This window comes from Haematobia irritans, chromosome 1 (genome assembly GCF_050003625.1).
Source record: "Haematobia irritans isolate KBUSLIRL chromosome 1, ASM5000362v1, whole genome shotgun sequence".
In the NCBI taxonomy this organism is placed as follows: domain Eukaryota; kingdom Metazoa; phylum Arthropoda; class Insecta; order Diptera; family Muscidae; genus Haematobia; species Haematobia irritans.
Genome location: NC_134397.1, coordinates 145,545,059 through 145,568,708, shown reverse-complemented (window position 1 = coordinate 145,568,708; position 23,650 = coordinate 145,545,059). Strand labels below are relative to the sequence as shown.

Below are 23,650 nucleotides of genomic sequence, written 5' to 3'. Positions count from 1 at the left end.
ACTAAGATTCATTTATATATAACATAAGGTAAAAAAATAGAATGTTCATGGATATGAAACGTTTCCCCACAAAACAAAAAAAAATTTACCCATTATCAACACTTTATCCGATATCAAACTCTTGAACTGAATGGCCAAAATGTCTACCCTTATATGGAATACATATATTCCAGATACGACATACCCTTACCTCAAATAAATTCCGCATTATCAGGGTATTAAACCGGGGACATATCAGGGAATGAGATCTGATAGATGACCCAAACCGAAAATGAGATGATAAATATTGTGGACTTCTGGCCTTGTATACTTTATAAACTAGTGTCATCAGGCTAATCTTTATAAAATTGTCAAAAGCACAACCCAAAAAGTCCCTAACATATGCCGATACATGATCATGTGTGCGCAGTCCATAAACGTACCTAATTACCCTATTGAAATACATCTCTAACCTCATTCTGTTCGTCCTACTGGTTCCTGAATACACCTCTAACCCGTTAGGCATTAAAAAGCTATGGAATCTATTGTCTAAAATTACGACTTTTTTATATATTTATTTATAGGTTAATATCATTTAAAATTAAGCTTAAGACCACCTAAGTAAGTTCAGACTAATGTGTTCTTAAGCTTAAAGTATTAGTTTCTTGCGTGTTTTTCAGTATGGCATTCTATTTTGAATTTCTTTGTTAAATATATATTTGCATTCATTATATAGTTCAATAAAGAAAATAAAACTTTGATATAAAGCCATTTAAGCACAAATGTGTTATGTATTTCAACGAATTGCCAATGACTCTTTGAACTCGCTTTCTTAATGAAAATATGGCGACAATTTTGCAATACAGAGATATAATTTCGATTTCATAGAGTCACCCATAAAGTACTTTAAACTCTGACATAGATACATACATCAACATTCATTGAGCGCATGATGCTGCTACCAATATTAGTTTAACAAACGAACAAAGGAAATATATTCTCTGTTTCTCAGAGTAAACAAAAGACTTAAGCAACAAACTTGATGCATGTACTCAATAAGTGGCCCCAAAAACTAAAATTCAAATCAACAACAATCACAGTAAAATATAATGAGGCATCAAAAAATCTGAAAGAGAGAGAGAGCGAGTGAAAAAATGTTAAAAGGAAATCGAAAGAAAACAAAATGCATCAAAGCGAATACTTACAATGTTTGGTCTCTGAGTTTTGGTTGTTTTGACTTTAACAATAAATGCAATCTCAGCGTAAAACAACCTGTTACCGAAGTTGTGTGAGAATGGTAGGAGACATAGTTCAAATGAGAAGTAGGCCAATACACAGCAGTGTAAACTAAAACGTAACTTATACAAACAAGACGTGGCTTTACTATGAGTTTCAATATAGAGAAGCTCAATTCATGGCTTTAAAGGCCAGTCTTAAAGAAAACGTTCAAGGCGAAGGTTGTATACATTTTATTAACTCCAAAGATTGAAGCCGGGGCTTGTAAATAAGTGCAATCATATAGAAGAGAAATACTTTTTTTATTAACTACTGTTGTAAAACACTCACATAAAAGGTAAGTAAAAAAAATGACATATAATCCCAGAGAAATATGGCATAATTAAGTGGTAATGAGGGTGGGTTGACAAAAAAATTTTTCATTTGGAGAAATTTAATTAATCTTTTGGGAAAGTGTCGCTATCCCCAATTGTAATTTAGTAAACATGCAAGTATGTATGTTTTACTTGTTACTGAAATCCATTGTTTGGCCTCCACTTCAGTAAGTGTTGGAAGAAGCATCACCAATTATTTTCCATAGTTTTCAATGACGTGGAATGTTTTCTTCTTCCGTTCCATCTTCCCTACTACACGGCTACTTTTGCGGTCATTAACTTTAGTTTCATTTTATCATGATATCGAATTCGTTTTGTGTTTCTTATCGTTTGTTTTGTATTGTGTTTTTGTGCTGTTTATGATGGCTACATAGTTACACAAGTATTTTCTTTGGTCTCGACATTGAACTTTTTTTTAAGTTTTATGTTAATGATTGCATAAAATGATTAGGGTGGTTCGAAAATGCATATTTTGCTCTTGTTCGCATATGAGTAAAACAAAAAAAAATTGGATTACGCTAAATCAACTTTGAAATTAGTTAATAAAAGCCCACTTATATAAAAGCCAACTATATTATATCCTCAACCAACACTACTGGTATAGTTAATCTGTAAAATATGGAGGAATCTGTAAAAATTAGAGAAAATTACATTTTTGCGACAAAAAAGTTCCATATTACCCATCCAAAAATAACATCATAGTTATATAGGGATTGTATAACATTTTGAGCTGTGTTTTTTGGAAACAAGAAATTGCTGGGCCGATGTACGGACGGACGTCCAGGACCCTAAAAACGCAAAAAGAAGCTTTTTCAGTCTGCACGTGTGGAGATTATTGGCATTTGTGGATGATGTTTGGTCAATAATTATGGCATAAGTGTCATCATTAGTAATATTTCATTGAAAAATTTCTTGATATATAATTAGGTTCAACTATTGGCAAGGAATTGAGTAGGCGACGCATTCCACCTACAAAATTTTGATTTTTTATAACTCAAATTAGATTAACATTTTTTCAAATTAAATTAATTTTGTTGAGATTTTGTTTAAATTTATGTAAACAACTATTGGGATAAACTAGTTATTTTTGAAAAATATATGTAATAGGAAATATTAATTTTATTCTTTTTTTCATTGTTTGGGATGTCTCCATTAACTGTAAAAGGGAATAATCACTTCTAGTGTTTCCAGTCTTTAAGGTTACTTGGACACATAAATTTATTGTTTTAATTCAAACAACGACCTACCCTAATAATAGCACAAACTGATCTATGTTTTATTATTTGTTTCATGTATTTAGCCTAAAATCACAATTCGAAATTTTGAATGTGGAAACACAAAAGGTGTGATAACACCGTCATATATTTTTGTTTTATAACATCAATACTAAATAGATATGTATTTCATAACGATGGATTTACGCTTGTATTATTTATATAATAATATAATAGTTTTGATATATTTTATTATAAAATAATTAATGCTTGTCAGGTACACTAGTTTCATATATGGGCCAGTAACCTTAGGTTTAGTGTATAAACAGCCATAGAACTATTGACATTGAAAGTCATATCATTTAATTATTAGTTAATATACACATATTAATTATTACATTTACTATATTAATATTGAAAAGAAAAACTGTTTATACTTTAAGGGATTTGCAAAAAAACAGGTTAGTTGTATTGAGTAAAATGGCGGTCTCTAAGAATTTTATCTGAAATATAAGTTAGGTAATAAAATTCAAAGTGTTAATAGAAATGGTAATTAAATTCACACATTGTTTGGATCGTTCTAATCTTACTTTGTAGATATAAATAAAATTGTTATTTAATTGAAAAAATCCCCTAGAGATGAAAAAATGTAAAATATGCCCTACAGTAGCAAAAATGATGTTCTAAAACCAAAAATTTATAGAATCTCACTATTGCATAGTTAACTTATATGGTAATAAAAAAATTCTAGTATGAATCTCTATCGCATGCTGTTACAATTTCTCAGTACCAATTGCTTAATATATAGTCCATACTCGATTGCTTTACTACTACAACGCCAAAAGTCATTTTGAGCTATTCCATGGCATAGAAATTTTTGTATGTAGAGGGAGATATTCCCCAAGGAGGAATTTACTATGGAATGTTGCTATAACCAGTCTATTGCTCTCTTTAGAAAATGAAAGTATAAAGATGGTGACATAGAATAATATTATGGGTCTGATTACCATATACAATTAGATATACTATATATTTAGAAAAAATAATCGAATGGCGACATTGTGTATCTCAGGTGTATTTATTAGGACATATGCAGATTTTTTTTAATGCCATATTACATTGATTGCCTTAAGACATATTGGTCAAACAGCCAGCTACAACTATACATAAAGACCTTGCTAGCCATTTTTATAATGAGCACACGCAGAGAAGAAACATGATTGTCACAATCATATTCGAAGAGTAAAATAATATGATAGGAGCTATTTTTGCGACGACCATGTAACATTTTAACCTGCAACCATGTTGGCTCAGTGAACATGGTTCTAAGAAAAATAAAATTGTCCGCATCTAAAATGTTATTATAATGATAAAAATAATTTTGTTTCCATTAAAAGACAATGGTCACGATCTAAAATGTTATGGTATTCGTCAAAAATGTTTTTCTTCCAGTTAAAAGAACATGGTCACAACCTAAAATGTTTTGATCTTTATGAAAAAAATTTTTTTCATCGTCGAAAAAAGGACGCCACTTGAGAAAAGAAAACACAAAATTAACTTTATTTATTTGTTTTTATTTATTTATAAACTAATTCATTGTTTATTTGTATTTATAATGTCGTGCAAGCAAACATCACATATTTTTACACACTCTATTTTGGTTCAATTTCAACAATAAGTAATCATTCCATATTTACTTCGTGTTCATCAAATGTACCAACGCAGACATCATGTAACTGCAAATAAAAATAAATTATACCATATATCAAAATGCAGAACAAAATACAGGTACATTTTTTTCAATTACACTTTCCTTTTTTGTGTTCACGTGCCACTTTTGAATAAATAAATTAACATAAAACTCAGTAATTCGGTATTCTCCGTCCATTCCAAGAAACAATCAATACATGACTGACGCGCAAAATAAAAATCGTGTGTACCTGCTTAATGTTTTTATACAATTCTTTTCGCTGCAAAAAAAAAAATAAAATAAAAAATTAAATGGTCACGAAAACAATGTACATGGACTTTATGACCATGTAATGGTTCTAGACATGTCTATACGTAACCTAAAAAATACTTTTTTCTCTGCAAAAAAGTAAAAAAAAAATGAATGGTCAGGTACATGATTTTCTCGACCATGTAATGGTCTCAAATTCTATCATTTAAATAGTAGAACATGTTTGTGGCATTTGGGAACCATTTAAATGCTTATTGCCAACATATATTTTTCTCCGATCGAAAATTAGTTTTACAAAGACAAAATACATGATTTTCGCGACCATTACCTACTCTAGATAAGCATTAAATGGATGCGGCAACCATGTCCAAACATTTTTTTCTGTGCGTGCATAGAAACTCAGTCACACTACAGTTCTTAAAATAATATTAGATGTGGCAACTGCGCTGGTGAAACCTATTTTCAACAAGAAAACAACTTTCAACACTGTATACCAATAATAAAAACTGGCCGCTAACGACAAAAAAGGCTATGCGTCTGAATGTCCCAAAAACATTTATAGACGATTCACCTTTCGGGAAAATTACTTGATTTTAGCAAAATTTTTTCAAATGTGAAAAGAATTTCCATATTAATGTTTTGCTTAGTTTAAACTCCACAATCTTTCTTAAATATATGAAGTTATCTTTAAAACAGAAATTACTATTATTTTTCATATATATATATTTTTTAAAATTGACAGAAAAAATTAAGAAATTCTGAACTATTTTGTCGGAGACACAAATTTGCGAAATCTTTATGCTTCATTTGTATATAATTTTTATACCCTCCACCATGTAACACATCGAAATATTGCTCTAAGACCCCATAAAGTGTATATATATATATTCTAGGTCGTGGTGAAATTCTGAGTCGTCCGTCCGTCTGTTGAAATCACGCTAACTTCCGAACGAAACAAGCTATCGACTTGAAACTTGGCACAAGTAGTTGTTATTGGTGTAGGTCGGATGGTATTGCAAATGAGTCATATCGGTCCACTTTTACGTATAGCCCCCATAAAAACCGACCCCCAAATTTGGAGAAGCAAATTTCATCCGATCCGGCTGAAATTTGGTACATGGTGTTAGTATATGGTCTCTAACAACCATGCCAAAATTGGTCCACATAGCCCCCATATAAACCGATCCCCAGATTTGGCTTGCGGTGCCTCTAAGATAAGCAAATTTCATCCGATCCGGCTGATATTTGGTACATGGTGTCAGCATATGATCTCTAACAACCATGCAAAAATTGGTCCACATCGGTCAATAATTATATATAGCCCCCATATAAACCGATCCCCCCATTTGGCTTGTGGAGCCTCTAAGAGAAGCAAATATCATCCGATTGGGGTGAAATGTGGTACATGGTGTTAGTATATGGTCTCTAATGACCATGCAAAACTTGGACCACATCGGTCCATAATTATATATAGCCCCCATATAAACCGATCACCAGATTTGACCTCCGGAGCCTCTTGGAAGACCAAAATTCATCTGATTCATTTGAAATTTGATAAGTGGTGTTTATATATGGCCTCAAACAACCATGCAAAAATTGGTCGAAATCGGTCCATAATTATATATAGCCCCCATATAAATCTATCCCCACATTTGACCCCTGGAGCCCCTTGGAAGAGCAAAATTTATCCGATTCGGTTAAAATTTGGTACGTGATGTTAGTATATGGTATCCAACAACCATGCCAAAAGTGGCCCACATCAGTCCATAATCATATATAGACCCCATTTAAACCGATCGCGAGATTTGGTTTTAGAGCCTCTTGGAGGAGGAAATTTCATCCGAGTCAGTTGAAATTTGGTACATTGTGCTAGTATATGGCCGTTAATAACCATGCCTAACTAGGTCCATATCGGTCTATAGTTATATATATCCCTCATATAAATCTATCCCCAATCATACAAAAATTGGTCCATATCAAGTTCATAATTATATATAACCCCAATATAAGCGACCACCATATTTCAATTCTGGGTCTCTACGTACCGTGCAAAAGTCCATATCGATTCGTAATTATTTGTAGACTTACCTATACATACCTTTTTTGTCTAGTATATACCACGTATGGACTAACTCGCAACTTGGAAAACGATGTTAAGAAGTTTTAAGATACCACAACCCAAATAATTCGATTGTGGATGACAGTCTTTCGTAGAAGTTTCTACGCAATCCATGTTGGAGGGCGCATAAGCTTCGGCCTGGCCGAACTTACTTACGCAAAAAATTATTAAAATCATGGAAACTTTCTTAAAACGTAATAATTCCATGAACTAAAATAAAATTAAATATAGGGTTCACTTTTTTTGAGTGAACTTATTAGTATTATGTTACAATCAGTAAAATAAAATAAAATTTAGTTACAATTGATACGCCCCACCTTTTAATTAAATTAAATTTTATTACATTTTTAATTAAAATATTAATTATTTCATTTTAAAAATATAATTGAAAATTGTTCGGAAATAATTTGTTTCAAAATTTAAATGGTTCATTCTATTTTTTATGTTATTACAAGAAAATTATGTCATCTAAAAGACAAAACAAATAAGCAATAATACAATAAATAAATTATTATCTCAATTAAAAAATTTTTTGACCAAAATCAATTACATTTTTTAATTGAAATAAAATTTAATGTGTCGCAGAAATCAATTAATTTTTTTAATAAAGTATATTTTTTAATTCAATTTTATTCTGGGATTTACACTATAATTTTCGTGATTGTAGGAAATTAAGTTAAAAAATGAATTGGATAAATTAATTTCAATTAATATTGGTTTAGGGTATCATGCACTGAAAAAAACAGTGAATCCAGCAGGAAGAAAAACTTTCGAAAAATTTGGAAATTTTGAAAAATTAGATAAATTTTAGAAAAATTATATTTAGAAAATTTTAACTAAATAATAAGTAAATATTTTTCGACAAATTCAACAAGAAAATTTTGTAGTTTGAAGGAAAAAATTGGAATTCAAAATTGCAAGAATGTCTTTAGTGCCATACGAAGTTCAAGATGGGCGCATAGTAGTAAAATTTACAAATTTAAAGAAATAATGTACTATTTTGTGAGAAGTACGAATTTAGTATATCTGTTTTCTTCATTCCCCTTTTTTTAGTTCATTTAACTAATGTATGCACACAAATTTTTTTTCCATGTACACTTGATGAGAGACAACTTTTCTTATGAATTTTGATCTGCTGAATTCGAAAAATTTTTTTAAAAATTTTTTTATATTTAGTGAAAAAACGATATAATCAGACATTTCTAACTCGAGATATAATTTGTTTAGTGAAAAAAGAGCGAAAAACTAAAAATAACGGGATATCTCAAAAACTGTTCCATAAAAAATTATTAAACATTTTTTTCGAATTCAGCAGATCATCCATGAACTGAAATCAAGTTAAATTGGCTTTAGTGAAATAGAAGATTCACTTTTTTTAGTGTGTAGTTGGAACAGTTCGAACTTATATCTTTCTTCATATTTAATTACAAATGTACTTTTCACAAATGTTTGATCGATATACGAGTATACTTCGACATTGACAAACTATTTTCAAAAACAGAAAAAGGCAATTTCTATATTGCATTTCTTATGTCTGTAATATTTTGACAAAAAATGCACATAATTCCAAGGTAATGCTTACAACTTGAAATACATCTTTTTTATGTAAACTTTAGTGGCCTTGGCAATATTAGCATATGCAAAAATAAAGTTCAATGGTCATAAACGTTTGCAAAAATCTTCCATTCAAAAAACAAACAAAAATTATAAAGATTGGACATCGACCTAAAATCCCATTGCATTCTGCATATTCCACCAAAATATGTATATTGAGTCAAATTTAAATTCGAATTTTTGCTTTGATTTAATATCACGTCAAAATCGATTAACATAATATATAATAGCAGCATATAAACTTTTAAGAGAGAAATTTTCGAACTATATATATCTTAAGATTAGACAGTTACGTTGCTAACCTCCTTAATGAATATTGAATGAAAACACAAAATTATAATAAAAATAAAATAAATAAATATATGCACATCTATATTTTGTAGATGGGTTTGTTGGCTTGGTTGCCTAGCAGCGATAATTATATGCGTGATATTAGCATAATGGCTGTAATCTCTGGGTTTGTTGCCACTTTATTAAGTATAAGATTTTATTTGCGTATAACTGCCGGAAGGTGTTTTACTGAGGTAATATATTTTTTGCCATCCCCATAGTGATCTTTTGTAGAATCCCTATTTGAATTTCCCTTTTTTGTTAAGTACGTCTTTTGATTATTGTAAATAAGCAAAAAAAATCCCCCCTATATTGTCATTACTCTTATTCTAATAAATGTAAATATGTACTACAAATTGTGGCCTAATGGTATTTCCCAGTTATTATCTACGTATGCGTTTTCAATGTAATAGTAAGCGATTTGTGGAAAAATACTAAACTCAATAAACAATTTGAGCCGGAAGAATTTACTGAGGAAATGACGTTATAAAGTTAAAGTGCTCTGAAAAAAAAAACTAATGATAAATCGAAAAGATCTTGACCCGAAACCTATTTAAATACAGTTTATATGACAGAGGTGACAGATGTCGATAGTGTTGGATAATCAAGATATATTTCCACGGAATCGGAAACGTTTTGTTTTTTTTTTTTATTATATGAAAACTTCATCATTCCGAAACTATATATTTTTCTTTCCTTTTTTGTTAAAATAAACATTAGGGGTTACATGTTAACATTTGTTTCCTCAACCCACCTTTCAAAATACCAAATAATAAACTTATTGTATAAAAGTCTTCCAATTTGTTTATACTGTGGAAGAAAGATTTCAAATATGCTTACTCTAAAAAAATAATTTATTCCAAAAATTTTTCTTTAATTACTTTGTCATTGATTCCGAACCAAAAAATATAGGAATTACACTAAGGCTACATATAAAACCCAATTCACTTTATAATATAGGTTTTGTGTACTTGATACTGTGAAAAAAAAAAAATAATGTAAGACTTTTTTCATATTTTATCATATCTTCACAAATATGTTAACTGCAAAATTAAATATCGGAATATAATGACAATTTCTACAATACTTAAGAAATGGGTCAGGTTTATTAAAGCCATAACACTTCAGTTTAATGTAATCTTCTTTAAGTAAGGATAAGCATTTTAGAATCAAATTGCCTTTCTCTATATAGAGCCAAATAGCTCTAATGGAAAATTGACTTTTATAAAGTAAAAATTTCTTTTATCAGCGAAATGTGTTTTCTAAGCTAGGCTTGAAATTGTTTAGCTTACGACAACATTTTTTTTGTCAATTTAGGTATGTTTTTTTCATCTTCTTCTGCACTATTCTTTACTACGGTGAGTTACTATCGAGTCTCTGAACACTGGCAATTGATGCCAAAATTGTTATTGATGCGATTTTCTTATTTTGTTTGCACTGAAAATAGAGTGAACCCACCAGGAAATAAAATTTTGGTTAATTTTAGAAAATTTAAATTATTTTAAGAAATTTTTAACTAAACAGTATTACAAACGCTGATATCACGCCGATATCACAAAAATAAGTAAATATTTTTCGACAAAATCAAGTTAAATTTTTTTCATTTCTTAAAAAAAAAAATTGTAGTTTGAAGGAAAAAATTGGATTTCAATTCAAAATTGCAAGAATTTATTTAGTGCCATATGAAGTTCACGATGGACGTATTTGTAGTAAAATTTACAAATTTAAAGAAATAATGAACTATTTAGTGAAAATTACGAATTTAGTAAATCTATATACCTCATTTGTGTATAGTTTTTCCCGTGTTTTTAGTCCATCTAACAAACGAACGCAAAAAATTGTTAAAGTTAACGAAACTTTCTCAAAACATAATAATTCCATGAACTACAATAAAGTTAAATTGGATTTAGTGAAATAGAGGGTTCACTTTTTTTTTTGAGTGTGTTTTGAATTTCCTCATTGAGAAATTACTCGTTATATGTGCATTCATTTTCGGTAAAGGGAGCTCTTAGTGAGCGTAACAGCAAATTGTTTGAAAAACTCCCCAGCAAAAATTTGGAAGTTGTTCCAAAGGCACAACTTTAAAAGCACTTCCAAAAATGTCTTCCAAAAGATGTTTTTATTTTATTCACACAGGAACTTCTTTTAATTTATTTTTTTATAAATTAATTCTTTCATATTTCTAATGGGTAATTTTAACTTTTTTTGTTTCAAATGGGTTAAAAACAGAGTGAGAATTAATAAAATGGTACAACTTATTAAAATTTTAGTCAAATTTAGAAAAATTGGGAATTTTTGAAAATATTTGACATCATTTAAGCGTTAGAATGTATTAAAAATTATAAAAAATATAAAAATTATTTATTCGGCAATATGTTATATTTTTTTTTAATTCGCATCCAAAACAATGAATTCGAATCACAACGGCTGTTGAAATTGTCCTATGTCAAGCCCATGTTAAATTTATCGCTTCTGTGCCAATTTTTCACCGCTTCCGGCTCCAAAAATAACATTTTCACTACTTTTTTGGCAACGTTTTTTTTTGCTGGGCCATGATGAGGAGACAAAAAAGCACATTTATCTACAGAAATGGCGTCATAAAGTCAAAGTGCTCTAAAAAATTGTTGAGAGCAAATAAAACTAAATTTACAAAATTTTTTATAAATTCAAAAAAAAATTTTTTTTCAAAATTTAAAAAAGTCGATTATTCCAAATTAAAATGTTTTAAAATTTTTTAAAGAATTTTGAAAGTTCAAAAGTATTGATTCTGATTAGAAATCCCTATCCTGGCATCATTGATCCAATTAATTTTTTAATTGAAATGTCTTTAACCACGAAAATGATAGTATCAATCACATTTTTAATTGAAAATTAAAAACTATTTGATTAAAAAAATAATTTATTTAATTTGAAAATTTCAATTAATTTTTTGATTGATTCAATTAAAAATTTAATTGATGTTGATTGCAAAACTCAATTAATATTTTAATTAAAATGGTAACTATTTTCAATTACTTTCTAATCTGACTTTGTATTTTTAGTTTGATTAACAAAAAAAATATATTTTGAAATAATTTTGTATTTAAAAATTAAAAAAATCCATCACTTTTTTACTGACTTAGTCTTCCGAGTTTGATTAAAATGTTAATTGAATCAATTAATTTTTTGATAAAAAATTTAAAAATTTTCAATCATTGACTTAATTAACTTAAGGTTTCTATCTTGATTAAAAAGTTATTTGTATCAATTAAATTATTAATTGAAAAAAATTTCTACTTCAATCAACTTTTTAATTGGAAATATTTTGTTGATATTTTTTTCTGTGTAGAACAAAAATGAATGGATTTCTAAATTTAGGTTATTTCCACATACTTTTGCCATTAGAATAAAAAAGAATATTTTCCCTCAAAACAATGGTCTATTGAATTGGAAACATTTTGTGTTAGCTACTATGTATGAAAAAAAGAGTAGAGCAAATAGTATCTCTCTTTTCACTTCTGATCTCTTTATTGGATGACTACAATATACTGAATATGTGTTGATGATCAATACCTACAATAGACTATAATGTTTAGCATTATAGACCGATATGCGAAAAAAATCCAATGTCAATGTCATAGACTAAATATTTAGATATTTGCAAATGATAACAAAAATCAATGACAGACGATTTAGTATATTAGGTAGATATATTTTTTGGTAAACATATTTACCACCACTCCCTTTCCGGTTTTCAAACAATTTAGTTAATGAATCTAGTTTTTTAGAGTTTCAATACTGTATTTTTTTTTATTTGAAACATTTACACAAATTCAATAGAAACGAACTGTTATTTTCGGCAAAATAAAAATACATAGCTAATATTGTATTTAAAGCTAATGAAAGTGTGTATAAATAACAATAAAAAGTATTCAATTAAAAGAATATAAATGAAAACATTTTGAAATGTTTAATATCTTTATAATGATGTTGAACTGCACATGGATGTAAAGTGGCTATTATTGATGTTTGCCCTAATATTTTCTCAACTAGAAGGAAAAAAGGTGAACATTTTTTTGAGAAACTTATGTTTGTTTAAGAAACTTATATTTTTTTGAGAACTTTGTACAGTGAAAACTCGCAAACTTGGGACACGTCTCATAAGTACGTTTGTTATATTAACACTTTAAGCATAACCTCTTATAACTGGACACCTCCCAAATGTGGACAAAATATAGGGCGTTTTACTGTACATACATACACTGAAGAAAAAATATTGTCGTGAGACAAAATTTTAGTATCAATAAAATACGAATTCGAATTTTGCCTACCATAGAAGGCGCATTTCTCTGATATAAAGTGTTAATAATTGTTACTTGTGCATACCAGATTTTATATAAATCAAAATATCATTGAAATTTGTATAACTTTTCACATATTGTCAGTATACATAAAAATAATTTAATTGTTGAAAAACTTCTACCAAAAGATACCAAAATTTGAATAAACGGTTTCACAAGTTTAAATCAAGATTGGTTTTTTTCAACAATTATTTATTCAAATTTTGTTTTGAAAACGAGAATAGGATCTGTTTTTGTGAAGGATCACTGAAATAAAGATATTTGTTCATATTGGGAACAATCTGCTTCTAACGTAGAAGATTTATGAGAAAAAGTAGAAGACTACAGGGTCTTTCGCCAATAATGCCATTGACACGTTCACCATCCCGAGGGCTTCCGGAAAAGGATTCCCCTCATCAAGAACAAGTAAGTGGAAGACCAAACTCGCCAGCTAGAGAACACCAGGAAACAAATATCCCGTTGGTCGATTTACATCCTCCCTTACCATCGTCGTCACCTGAATCAATAACTTCGCCAAATATTGAATTGAACCAAGTAACTGCAATGTTTCAACAACAATTCGAGTCCATGAGGCTATTATTTTCGAGTCAAATATCATCTATTCAAGTCATGGTTGAAAACAACAATATTCAAATGCGGGAGTCACTAACCTCACTTCGCGCAGAAGTAAGAGATGAAATTTCTCGAGAACTAAATCAATCAGTAATTAGGGAACCAAACCAAAATGTAAGTACAATTTTATCTTTAAATAACCACGAACAAAATCAACAACCGCCAATGGCTCCCAACCGAACTGGACAGACAATTCAACCTGTCCTCGAATCGCAGCCTATTATACATCGAGCTAAGAAAATCTACCCCTTACCAAAGTTTTCCGGAATACCGGAAGACTGGCCTACCTTTAAAGAATCTTTCCTAACCACCACAGAAGAATTTCAATACTCTGACCTACACAATATAATGCGGTTAAGGGACTGCTTAGAAGGAAAAGCAAGAGAGACGGTAGAGTCATTACTAACATCTTCGAAAAATGTGAGCGACATAATAAAAACGCTGGAGGAGTCTTATGGCAGGCCAGAACAGCTAATAAGATCGCAGACAGAAAAAATACGATCTTTACCAAACGTGGAAGATTCGGACCTAGATGCCTTAATTGAATTCACCCACAAGGTGGGAACCATGACTGCATTCCTCAGCTCCGTAGGGGGATACCATCACCTTGCCAACCCATTACTGCTAAGTGAGCTGGTAGCAAAACTTCCGCCAAATAAAAGACTATCGTGGGCAGAAAAATCGCTTCAGCTTGGCCACATGCCTACTGTCAGAGAATTTGCAGAATGGTTATCAGAGCTCCGAAAAGTAATTAACATAGTCAAGGATTCTCTGCCTATGAACTCCAAGGAGGCTAAGAAAAAATTCGCTTGTGTTACAATTAACGACAGAAAATGTCCGATTTGTAAAGAAAATTGTAAGTCACTCTCTGTATGCCAAACATTTGCAAACCTTCCAGTTCAGGTTAAATGGAGAAAGGTAAAGAATTTGAAGCTATGCTTCTCGTGCTTAAAATTTGGACATCAGACAAAAAACTGTTTTTCAAAAAAACAGTGTGGAATCAATGGATGTTGTAGTATTCATAACGAAGTTTTACATAACAGCAAGGAGCAAGGTAAAACCGAAGTATTTGAAACTCAAGCCCGAAGTTGTCTAGCAGAGGTAAACGCAAAATCAGTATTGTTTCAGATAATTCCGGTGCGTTTATATGGCTCAAACCGGACCGTTGAAATATATGCATTTATAGACGACGGAGCAAATGTTTCGATGATTGACGAGGAAGTAAAAAATCTGTTGGGATTGAAAGGTAGAAAAGACGTCTTAGAAATTCAATGGATTAATCGCCAGGTATCGCGGGAAAGTGTTGAAATCGTGGATATCACAATAAGTGGAAGAGGTCCAGATTGCGAGCGTTATAATATGAAAAATGTCTATTCTACAGATAAAATTGATTTGCCGCTGCAAAAATTTGATAACAAGATAACTAAAGTCGAATGTCCCTTTTCCAGCTATAATGACGTGAAGCTAAAGATGATTATCAGCCTTGCTCATGCCTTCCTAACCGTTCCGATTGAAACACCCAAGATGAGATCACCTTCTGAACCTATTGAAACTAAAACGAGACTTGGTTGGCTAGTATATGGACCAGTGGAAGAAAATATCAAGAAGGACTTTGTTTCTTGTCACTTACGGCCACTAAATACGTTCGACGAGCCTGATAAATTTGAAAAACTAGAAAGTCTAATGAAGGAATATTTTGGTATTGAAACTTTCGGTATACGCCATACAGAGCCGACTATATCCCCAAATGATAAAAGGGCTTTAGAGCTTCTTAGACAAACGGTAAAAAAAGAAGGGGATAGATTTGAGGCTGGACTCTTATGGAGAAATGAATTTGAAAGATTCCCAAACACGTATGCCATGGCCTTCAACCGCCTTAAACTCGTAGAAAAGAAAATGGGAAAAGACGCCCAATACGCTGAAGAATATAGGAACAAAATACAAGAATATATTGACAAAGGATACGCAAGAATTCTATCTGAAGAAGAAGCATCCACAAGAAACGGGAAATGTTTTTACTTGCCACATTTTGGCGTAAAAACTGAAACCAAAAAAAAGCTTCGACTTGTATTTGATGCCGCAGCAGAAGTAGACAAAATTTCATTGAATAAGGCTCTACTTCCAGGCCCTGATTTAAATCAGCCGTTGATTAAAGTATTATTTCAATTTCGACAAGCTCCAATTGCAGTGTGCGGCGATTTAAAAGAAATGTTCCATCAAGTGAAGATAGTAACCCCAGACCAAGATGCTCAGAGATTCCTGTGGAGAGACGGAGATCCTTCCAAGCCGCCAAAGACATACGTGATGCAGAGAATGATTTTTGGAGCTACATGCTCCCCATGTACTGCACAGTATGTTAAGAATACTAACGCGGCCGAGTTTTCTGAAATGTTCCCGCGAGCTTCGTATAGTGTTATAAATAATCACTATGTCGACGATTATGTTGACTGTTTTGAGACAAACGAAGAAGCCATTAGGGTTGTTCAAAATATAAAACATATTCACCAAGCGGGGGGGTTTACTATGCATAATCTCGTTACAAATTCGAAAACCGTAGCGCTAACCCTAGGTATATCAAACGATAACACTGTACATATTGGTAAAGATCACATTGAACGAATTCTGGGAATGAATTGGGACCCACGCTTGGACGTATTTCTTTTCAAACTTCAATTTCACAAAGTTCCAAAGGAAGTTTTAGAAATGAAAGTAATCCCTACAAAGAGACAACTTCTCAGTGCTTCAATGTCCGTTTTCGATCCCTTCGGATTTGTTGCCGATTATATGATATCGGTGAAAATTTTGATGCAACAGGCATGGCAATGTGGAGTCGAATGGGACGATAGTTTGCCTGAAGAAATAAATGAGAAATGGAAAAAATGGCTTCAAAATTTGGACAAAGTCGCTCAATATGCAATACCCAGGTATTATTTTTCAATTGACCCAGCAGTGAAAATCGAGCTACATATGTTCTGCGACGCAAGCGAAGACGCAATGGCAACTGTGGCCTATTGGAGAGTTCTTTACAAAGAAAAGACAGACGTCGTATTCGTAGCCGGGAAAACGAGTTGCGCTCCTATACGTTATCATTCGATACCGAAATTAGAGTCACAATCCGCTGTAATGGCAACAAGATTGAAGCAAACAATAACAACATGTCACGACCGTATAAAGGTTAACGAAGTTTTCTTTTGGAGTGATTCACACACAGTAATAAAGTGGATCAGATCAGACCATAGAAAGTATAAGCAGTATGTTGCAAATAGGGTTTCGGAAATCTTAGAGGATTCCGAAATCACAGACTGGCGTTGGTGCCCCACGGCCTTGAACCCAGCCGATACCGCTACAAGAGGATTTTCATACAATTACGAACCACAGGGACGTTGGAAAACTGGTCCAGACTTTCTAAAACAAGATGAAAAGCACTGGCCAAAAGACAATTTGATGTTGGACATAAAAGATAGAAGTGATGAATTCTTAAAGTCGAAATTTTCATTAATAATAATACAAAATGTCGAATTTGTTAATTCCATCATAAATCGGTCATCCAAATACACTAAAGTAATACGCGTCATGGGTTGGATTTTGAGATTCGCTTCTATTATAAGAAGAAATTCAACAAAAGGAAACGAATTGGATTCCGATGAAATACAACATGCAGAATTCTTTTTGGTAAGAGAGATTCAAAAAGAAAATTTCCAGGAGGAATATTCAAAGCTGCTAGAAGGAACGACAATTGATAAATCCAGTTCCATGGTGTCTCTTAGTCCGTACATAGACGAGCAAAGACTAATAAGGGTCGGAGGAAGACTAGGTAATGCCGAAATACTGTCTGACTATGCTAAGAAACCTATTATTCTCCCGAAAGACCATAGATTTTCGTTTTTACTTGTTGAATACTATCACAAGAAAACATGCCATCAAAACACAGAGACTGTTATAGGAATGGTGAGACAAAAGTATTGGATACCTTCCCTTAGGGTATTAGTGAAAAGAATTGAAAATCAGTGCGTGCTTTGCAAAATAAGGAAGGCAAACGCAACTCAACCACAAATGGGGATACTACCAGCAGATAGGGTAACACCATTTATTCGTCCCTTTACATATGCAGGAGTAGATATATTTGGGCCATTTAATGTGTCTTTCCACCGCCGACACGAAAAACGATGGGTAGCATTATTTACGTGTCTCACAGTAAGGGCAATACACTTGGAAATTGTAACCGATTTGTCCACGGATGCCTTTCTAATTGCTTTAAGAAATTTTATAAACAGACGAGGTATTCCCACTCAAATAAGAAGCGATAATGGAAAAAATTTCGTTGGTATAAAAAAAGAGCTTCGAAATGAACTTGAATTTTTAGACTTTGACCAAATTAAAAGATCGTCATGTTTTTGGGGAATAAAATGGCTTTTCAATACGCCATTCGACCCAGCTTCAGGAGGAGCATGGGAACGACTAATACAGTCAGTTAAAAAAGCACTACATGTACTGATGAGAGATATGATCCCAAAATACGAAGTGTTTTACAGTCTCCTACTAGAAGCTGAAAATATAGTAAATTCAAGACCTCTTACGCATACTCCAGTAACTCCCCACGACCCGGAACCTTTAACACCAAACCACTTCCTGCTAGGAACTACAAACTCAAATCAAGTACCTGCAACTTACGATCCAAAACTCAATAGTTTGAGAAAACAATGGAGAGTGGCTCAAAACTTAAAAAATGGATTTTGGTCAAGATGGATAAGAGAATATCTCCCCGATCTCACTCGTCGCGTGAAATGGTGCCTACCAACTAAAGACATGAATGTGGGATGTTTGGTCCTCATATGTGATACGAACGCTCCTAGATCAAAATGGGGACTTGGTCGAATAGTCCATTTGTACAAAGGAAAAGACGGCATATCAAGATCAGCAGATGTTAGAACAAGTGTCGGCATCCTCAAACGACCTATATCTAAACTGGCCTTAATTGATGTCGAATCCACATAAATTTATGAAAATTTCCCAAGTCAATTTACGTGGGGGAGAATATGTTAATAATTGTTACTTGTGCATACCAGATTTTATATAAATCAAAATATCATTGAAATTTGTATAACTTTTCACATATTGTCAGTATACATAAAAATAATTTAATTGTTGAAAAACTTCTACCAAAAGATACCAAAATTTGAATAAACGGTTTCACAAGTTTAAATCAAGATTGGTTTTTTTCAACATAAAGTTTTTTTCTTTATTAAAAAGTCGATAAACTTTTCAATGAAGTCGTTTTGTCTTAATAGTTAAGTGATTGTACTTAAAACTGGGTATCTTAACATGAAAGAAACTTTTCTTTGACTAATGTCAACGCTTCAATAATTCTTCAAAATTAATGAAATAGTCTTTAAATTTGTTGAATTTTTCTATCTTGATTACAAAGCTAAAAAGCATTCAAATATAGGAGGTGTTTTTCAATACTTTACATTAAAGCCTGTTTTACTTGAAACATAGCATATTTGCTACTTAAAATCGAGTCTGAATTTTTTCATATCACACGAAGAAAAAAAAACGGAAAATTGAATAAATTGAAATTTGTTTCCTAGAATCAAGTACGCAAAACTAAAATTTAAAAGATAATTGTGTACAAAATGAATGCTTACCTCAATTCTCCTCTCCTTTGGCTCGGAATCAATACCAAAATTCTTAGTGTAAAGACAAAATCTTTTTTTCAGCAGTGATGCCAATTTGGTGCTTTTAGCACCAAATTTAGGGCTTTTTGATTTCCAAAAGCACCAAATTTCCTTTTTTATTCCTTTTCAAAAAAGCACCAACTTGATGTTTTCTGGCATTTTCATTTAGTGCTTTTGGTGCTTTTTTCAATTTGAACAGTATTAAGTTAAATATTTTTTTAAAGCTTAAACTCAACTACATTGCCAAATGTAGAATTTGATTGTTATTAAGATGGTATAGATTCATTTGTTAATCAATATTGGTATTTAGGGTATTGGTTAGAATCAATTTGGCGCAGGCATACGAGTACTTATACTCATACCTGGAAACAGGAATTTTTGCTGGAAAATGTCTAGCGACAAGTGCCGAATTTGTGAACTTGATAAAAGATGTAATTAAAAACGTTTGTATTAAATTAACAAAATCACTCATAACTGAAATAAATATTAATATTTCCAAATTTAATGTCGAAAAAATGTTTTTCTCCTTTAAAAAAATATTTTGAAATTTGTAAGACATTACTGACCGAAATGAATTGGATGAAAGCATAGAAGAGCTTGAATTTTATTTGGCTTTTGTAGTTTTTGTGGTGCGAGGTGGTATATGAGAACTTATAATACAGTTTTGGTGCTTTTTGCCTTTCGGGAGTTGGCATCACTGGTTTTCAGTGTACAATGTATTTCTTTAAGAGCAACTAAAGACGTATTTATGAGAAACGATCAAACGATGGCCTCTAACCTTTTTTATTTGTTTTTTAAAAAAAATTTCTTTAGCTTCAAAACGAAATTTTGTTTGTCTAAAATTTTGTTCCTCATAAAAGAAATGTGTGTAGTTAAAATAAAGAACATCTTTTGGAGGACATTTCTGGAAGTGCTTTTTTCAGTATAAATATATTCTAAATGGAAGTGTTTGACTGGATTTTTTTTTTCATTTAAAGTAAGGCTACAAATGAATTCTTCACTACACACAAAAAAATGTTTCTGATTCAATCACGAAATTAATTGATCCAATTAATTTTTTAATTGAAATGTCTTCAATCACATTTACGATAGTATCAATTAAAAAATTAATTGAAAGTCAATTAAAAAATTAATGGATCCGATTAAAAAATAATTAATACTATTGTGATTGATTTGTGTTTCAATTAAAAAATTTGTTTCATCAATTAAATTTTAAAAAAAATATATACTTTTTTTTACTTTATTAAGACTTTAATTTAATTTAGTATTATGTGTTACTATTGCTTAGATAACCATTGTAGTCTACCCAATTTAATCCTCCCTCTCTTTTTATCTGAACTTTCCAAATATTTTAAAATTATTTATAGCTCATTAATATAAAACAAGACTAACATAACATATATATTCTCAATTTCAGACAAAAATGGAAGGAAAGACTGTTTTAATTACTGGTGCCAACAGTGGTATTGGCAAAGAGACCACCCGCGAATTGGCTAGACGTGGAGCTCGCATTATTATGGCCTGCAGAAATTTGGAAACTGCCAATGCTGCCAAGGGTAACACATACATATTTGTAATTGCGATTAAACAAATACTTACTAAAATGCAATTTATTTACAGAGGAAATCTCCAAAGAAACTGGCAACAACAAATTGATTGTAAAGAAATTGGATTTGGGCAGTTTGAAATCAGTTCGTGAATTTGCTGCTGACATCCTTAAGACAGAGAATAAAATCGATGTCCTTATCCACAATGCCGGTATGGCCTTGGCTTTTCGTGGTCAAACCAGTGTCGATGGCATTGAACTGACAATGGCCACCAATCATTTTGGTCCATTTTTGTTGACTCATTTACTTATCGATTTGATGAGAAAGAGTGCCCCATCTCGTATCGTCATTGTGGCCTCTGAACTCTATCGTTTGGCTTCAGTTAATGAAAATAATTTAAATCCAATTGGTACATTCCCAGCTGCTTATTTGTATTATGTTTCGAAATATGCCAATATCTTCTTTGCCCGAGAATTATCCAAACGTATGGCTGGCAGTGGCGTCACTGTTAATTTCTTGCATCCCGGTATGATTGATTCTGGTATCTGGCGTAATGTACCTTTCCCATTAAATTTGCCCATGAAGGCCCTTACCAAGACTTTCTTTAAGACACCAAAAGGTGGTGCCCAAACCACCATCTATTTGGCCACCTCCGATGAAGTTGCCAATGTTAATGGTAAATACTTTATGGATTGTAAGGAAGCCAGTTTGAATCCAGCCGCCATGGATGTAGAGAAGGGCATGAAAATATGGGAAGAATCAGCGAAAATTGTTAAATTAACTCCTCAAGATCCTAAGATCGAACCCAAACACAGTATATTGGAAAAGTAACTGAAATTATATAAGGCACATACACACACATATGTATAATTAAGTTTGTATTTTTGTTTTCTTTTATCTAAATGAGTATGAGTACTTGTGGTATCTACAGTCTATTGCTTATGTACTTTAAGTTCTTTTATAATGTCTTTTTAAATAAAACAATTGTGAAAACATAGACGTAAAACTTTCGCTTACTTTTATGACCAAACACCATACACAGAAAAGTTTAACTTATGTTTGTAGCAAAGCAATTTATGTTTAGTTCATTTTTAATTTTTGTAAAAAAATTTCCCCAACTTAATGACATTTTCTTTATCCTAAGTATATCTCAAAATTTTTAAGAACTAAACGAGGGTAAAAAGTTCAATGACCGTATAAATAAGTCAATTTTAAATGAAAATTTTCGTACAATTCTCCTAAATATTAAGAATGAATTACAGCGTTGTTAATAATGTTTGACGCAAATATTTATACCCTTCACCACTACTGTAGTACAGGGTATAATAAGTTTGTGCATTTGTATGTAACGCCAAGAAATAGTAGTCACAGACCCATCTTTTAGTATACCGATCGGCTTAGAACTAAATTATGAGTCGATTTAGCCATGTCCGTCTGTCTGTACATGTAATTTTGTGCACAAAGTACAGGTCGCAGTTTAAGTTCGGTCGTCCTCAAATTTGGTATGACGTCTTTCTTCGGGTAACAGAAAATCGCTATTAATGTTGGAAAAAATCGGTTCAGATTTAGATATAGCTGCCATATATATTTATCACCGATGTGATCATAATTCACGTATTTATGAACCAATGGTCCTCAAATTTCATACATCTGAATGTTTTGCCAGTCCCGTAAAACCTGCAAAATATCAGCGAAATCGGTTCAGATTTAGATTAATTTTTGTTTTTATGGGACGTAAGAATTTTTTAAATGGTAGAAAAAATTTAAATTGTTATTATTTGCACAACACATTATGGAAATCTCAAAAACTGGAATACAATTTAGTAAAATTTTCCCACGAAGTAGTTCATTATACCCTTCACCACTACTGTGGTACAGGGTATAATAAGTTTGTGCATTTGTATGTAACGCTAAGAAATAGTGGTCATAGACCCATCTTTTAGTATACCGATCGGCTTAGAATTAAATTCTGAGTCGATTTAGCGATGTCCGTCTGTCTGGCTGTCTGTCCGTTCCTCTGTCTGTATATGTAATTTTGTGCACAAAGTACAGCTCGCAATTTAAGTCCGATCGCCCTCAAATTTGGTATAGGGCCGTTTCTTGGGACAGAGAAAATCGCTATTGGTTTTGGAAAAAATCGGTTCAGATTTAGATATAGCTGCCGTATATATATATCCCCGATTTGGTCATAGTTAGCGTATTTATCAACCGATTTTCTTGAAATACCGTACATCCAAATATTTAACGAATCTCGAAAATCTTGCAAAATATCAGCCAAATCGGTTCAGATTTAGATATAGCTCCCATATATGTCTTTCGTCCGATTTAGACTCATATGACCACAGAGGCCAAAGTTTACTACCGATCTTCGTGAAATTTTGCACAGAGGGTAGAATTGACATTCTACCAATGCTTGGTAAATTTGATTGAAATCGGTTCAAATTTAGATATAGCTCCCATATATATCTTTCGTCCGATTTGAACTTATATGGCCACAAAAGCCAGAGTTTTGCCGTGATTTGCTTCAAATTTTGCACAATGGGTACGTTTAATAGTATCGTTAAGTGTGTCAAATTTTGTTAAAATCGGTTCAGATTTAGATATAGCTCAGATATATATCTTTCTCCCGATTTGGACTTTTATGGTCTCA

At 31.8% G+C, this 23,650-nt stretch overlaps 1 protein-coding gene across 2 annotated transcripts; it reads left to right on the top strand.

The window, feature by feature from the left end:
• Positions 1–1,394: 1,394 nt before the first annotated feature.
• On the top strand, positions 1,395–22,006 carry LOC142221952 (retinol dehydrogenase 14). Of its 2 annotated transcripts, XM_075291841.1 has the most exons (4): positions 1,400–1,552; positions 8,880–9,020; positions 20,871–21,009; positions 21,074–22,006. In XM_075291841.1, the coding sequence occupies exons 2-4, from the start codon at positions 8,880–8,882 to the stop codon at positions 21,829–21,831; spliced, it is 1,038 nt and encodes a 345-aa protein (XP_075147956.1). In that variant the 5' UTR covers positions 1,400–1,552; the 3' UTR covers positions 21,832–22,006. The 2 variants fall into 2 exon arrangements, with proteins under 2 accessions (XP_075147958.1, XP_075147956.1); XM_075291843.1 differs by lacking the exon at positions 8,880–9,020 and having other exon boundaries at positions 1,395–1,552.
• The last annotated feature ends 1,644 nt before the right edge of the window (positions 22,007–23,650 follow it).

Coding starts and splice junctions, on each gene's coding strand:
- LOC142221952 (XM_075291841.1), top strand. CDS start 8,880: ATGGGTTTGTTGGCTTGGTTGCCTAGCAGCGATAATTATATGCGTGAT. Junction 9,021..20,870: donor CCGGAAGGTGTTTTACTGAG/GTAATATATTTT, acceptor TCTCAATTTCAG/ACAAAAATGGAAGGAAAGAC. Junction 21,010..21,073: donor AACTGCCAATGCTGCCAAGG/GTAACACATACA, acceptor ATTTATTTACAG/AGGAAATCTCCAAAGAAACT.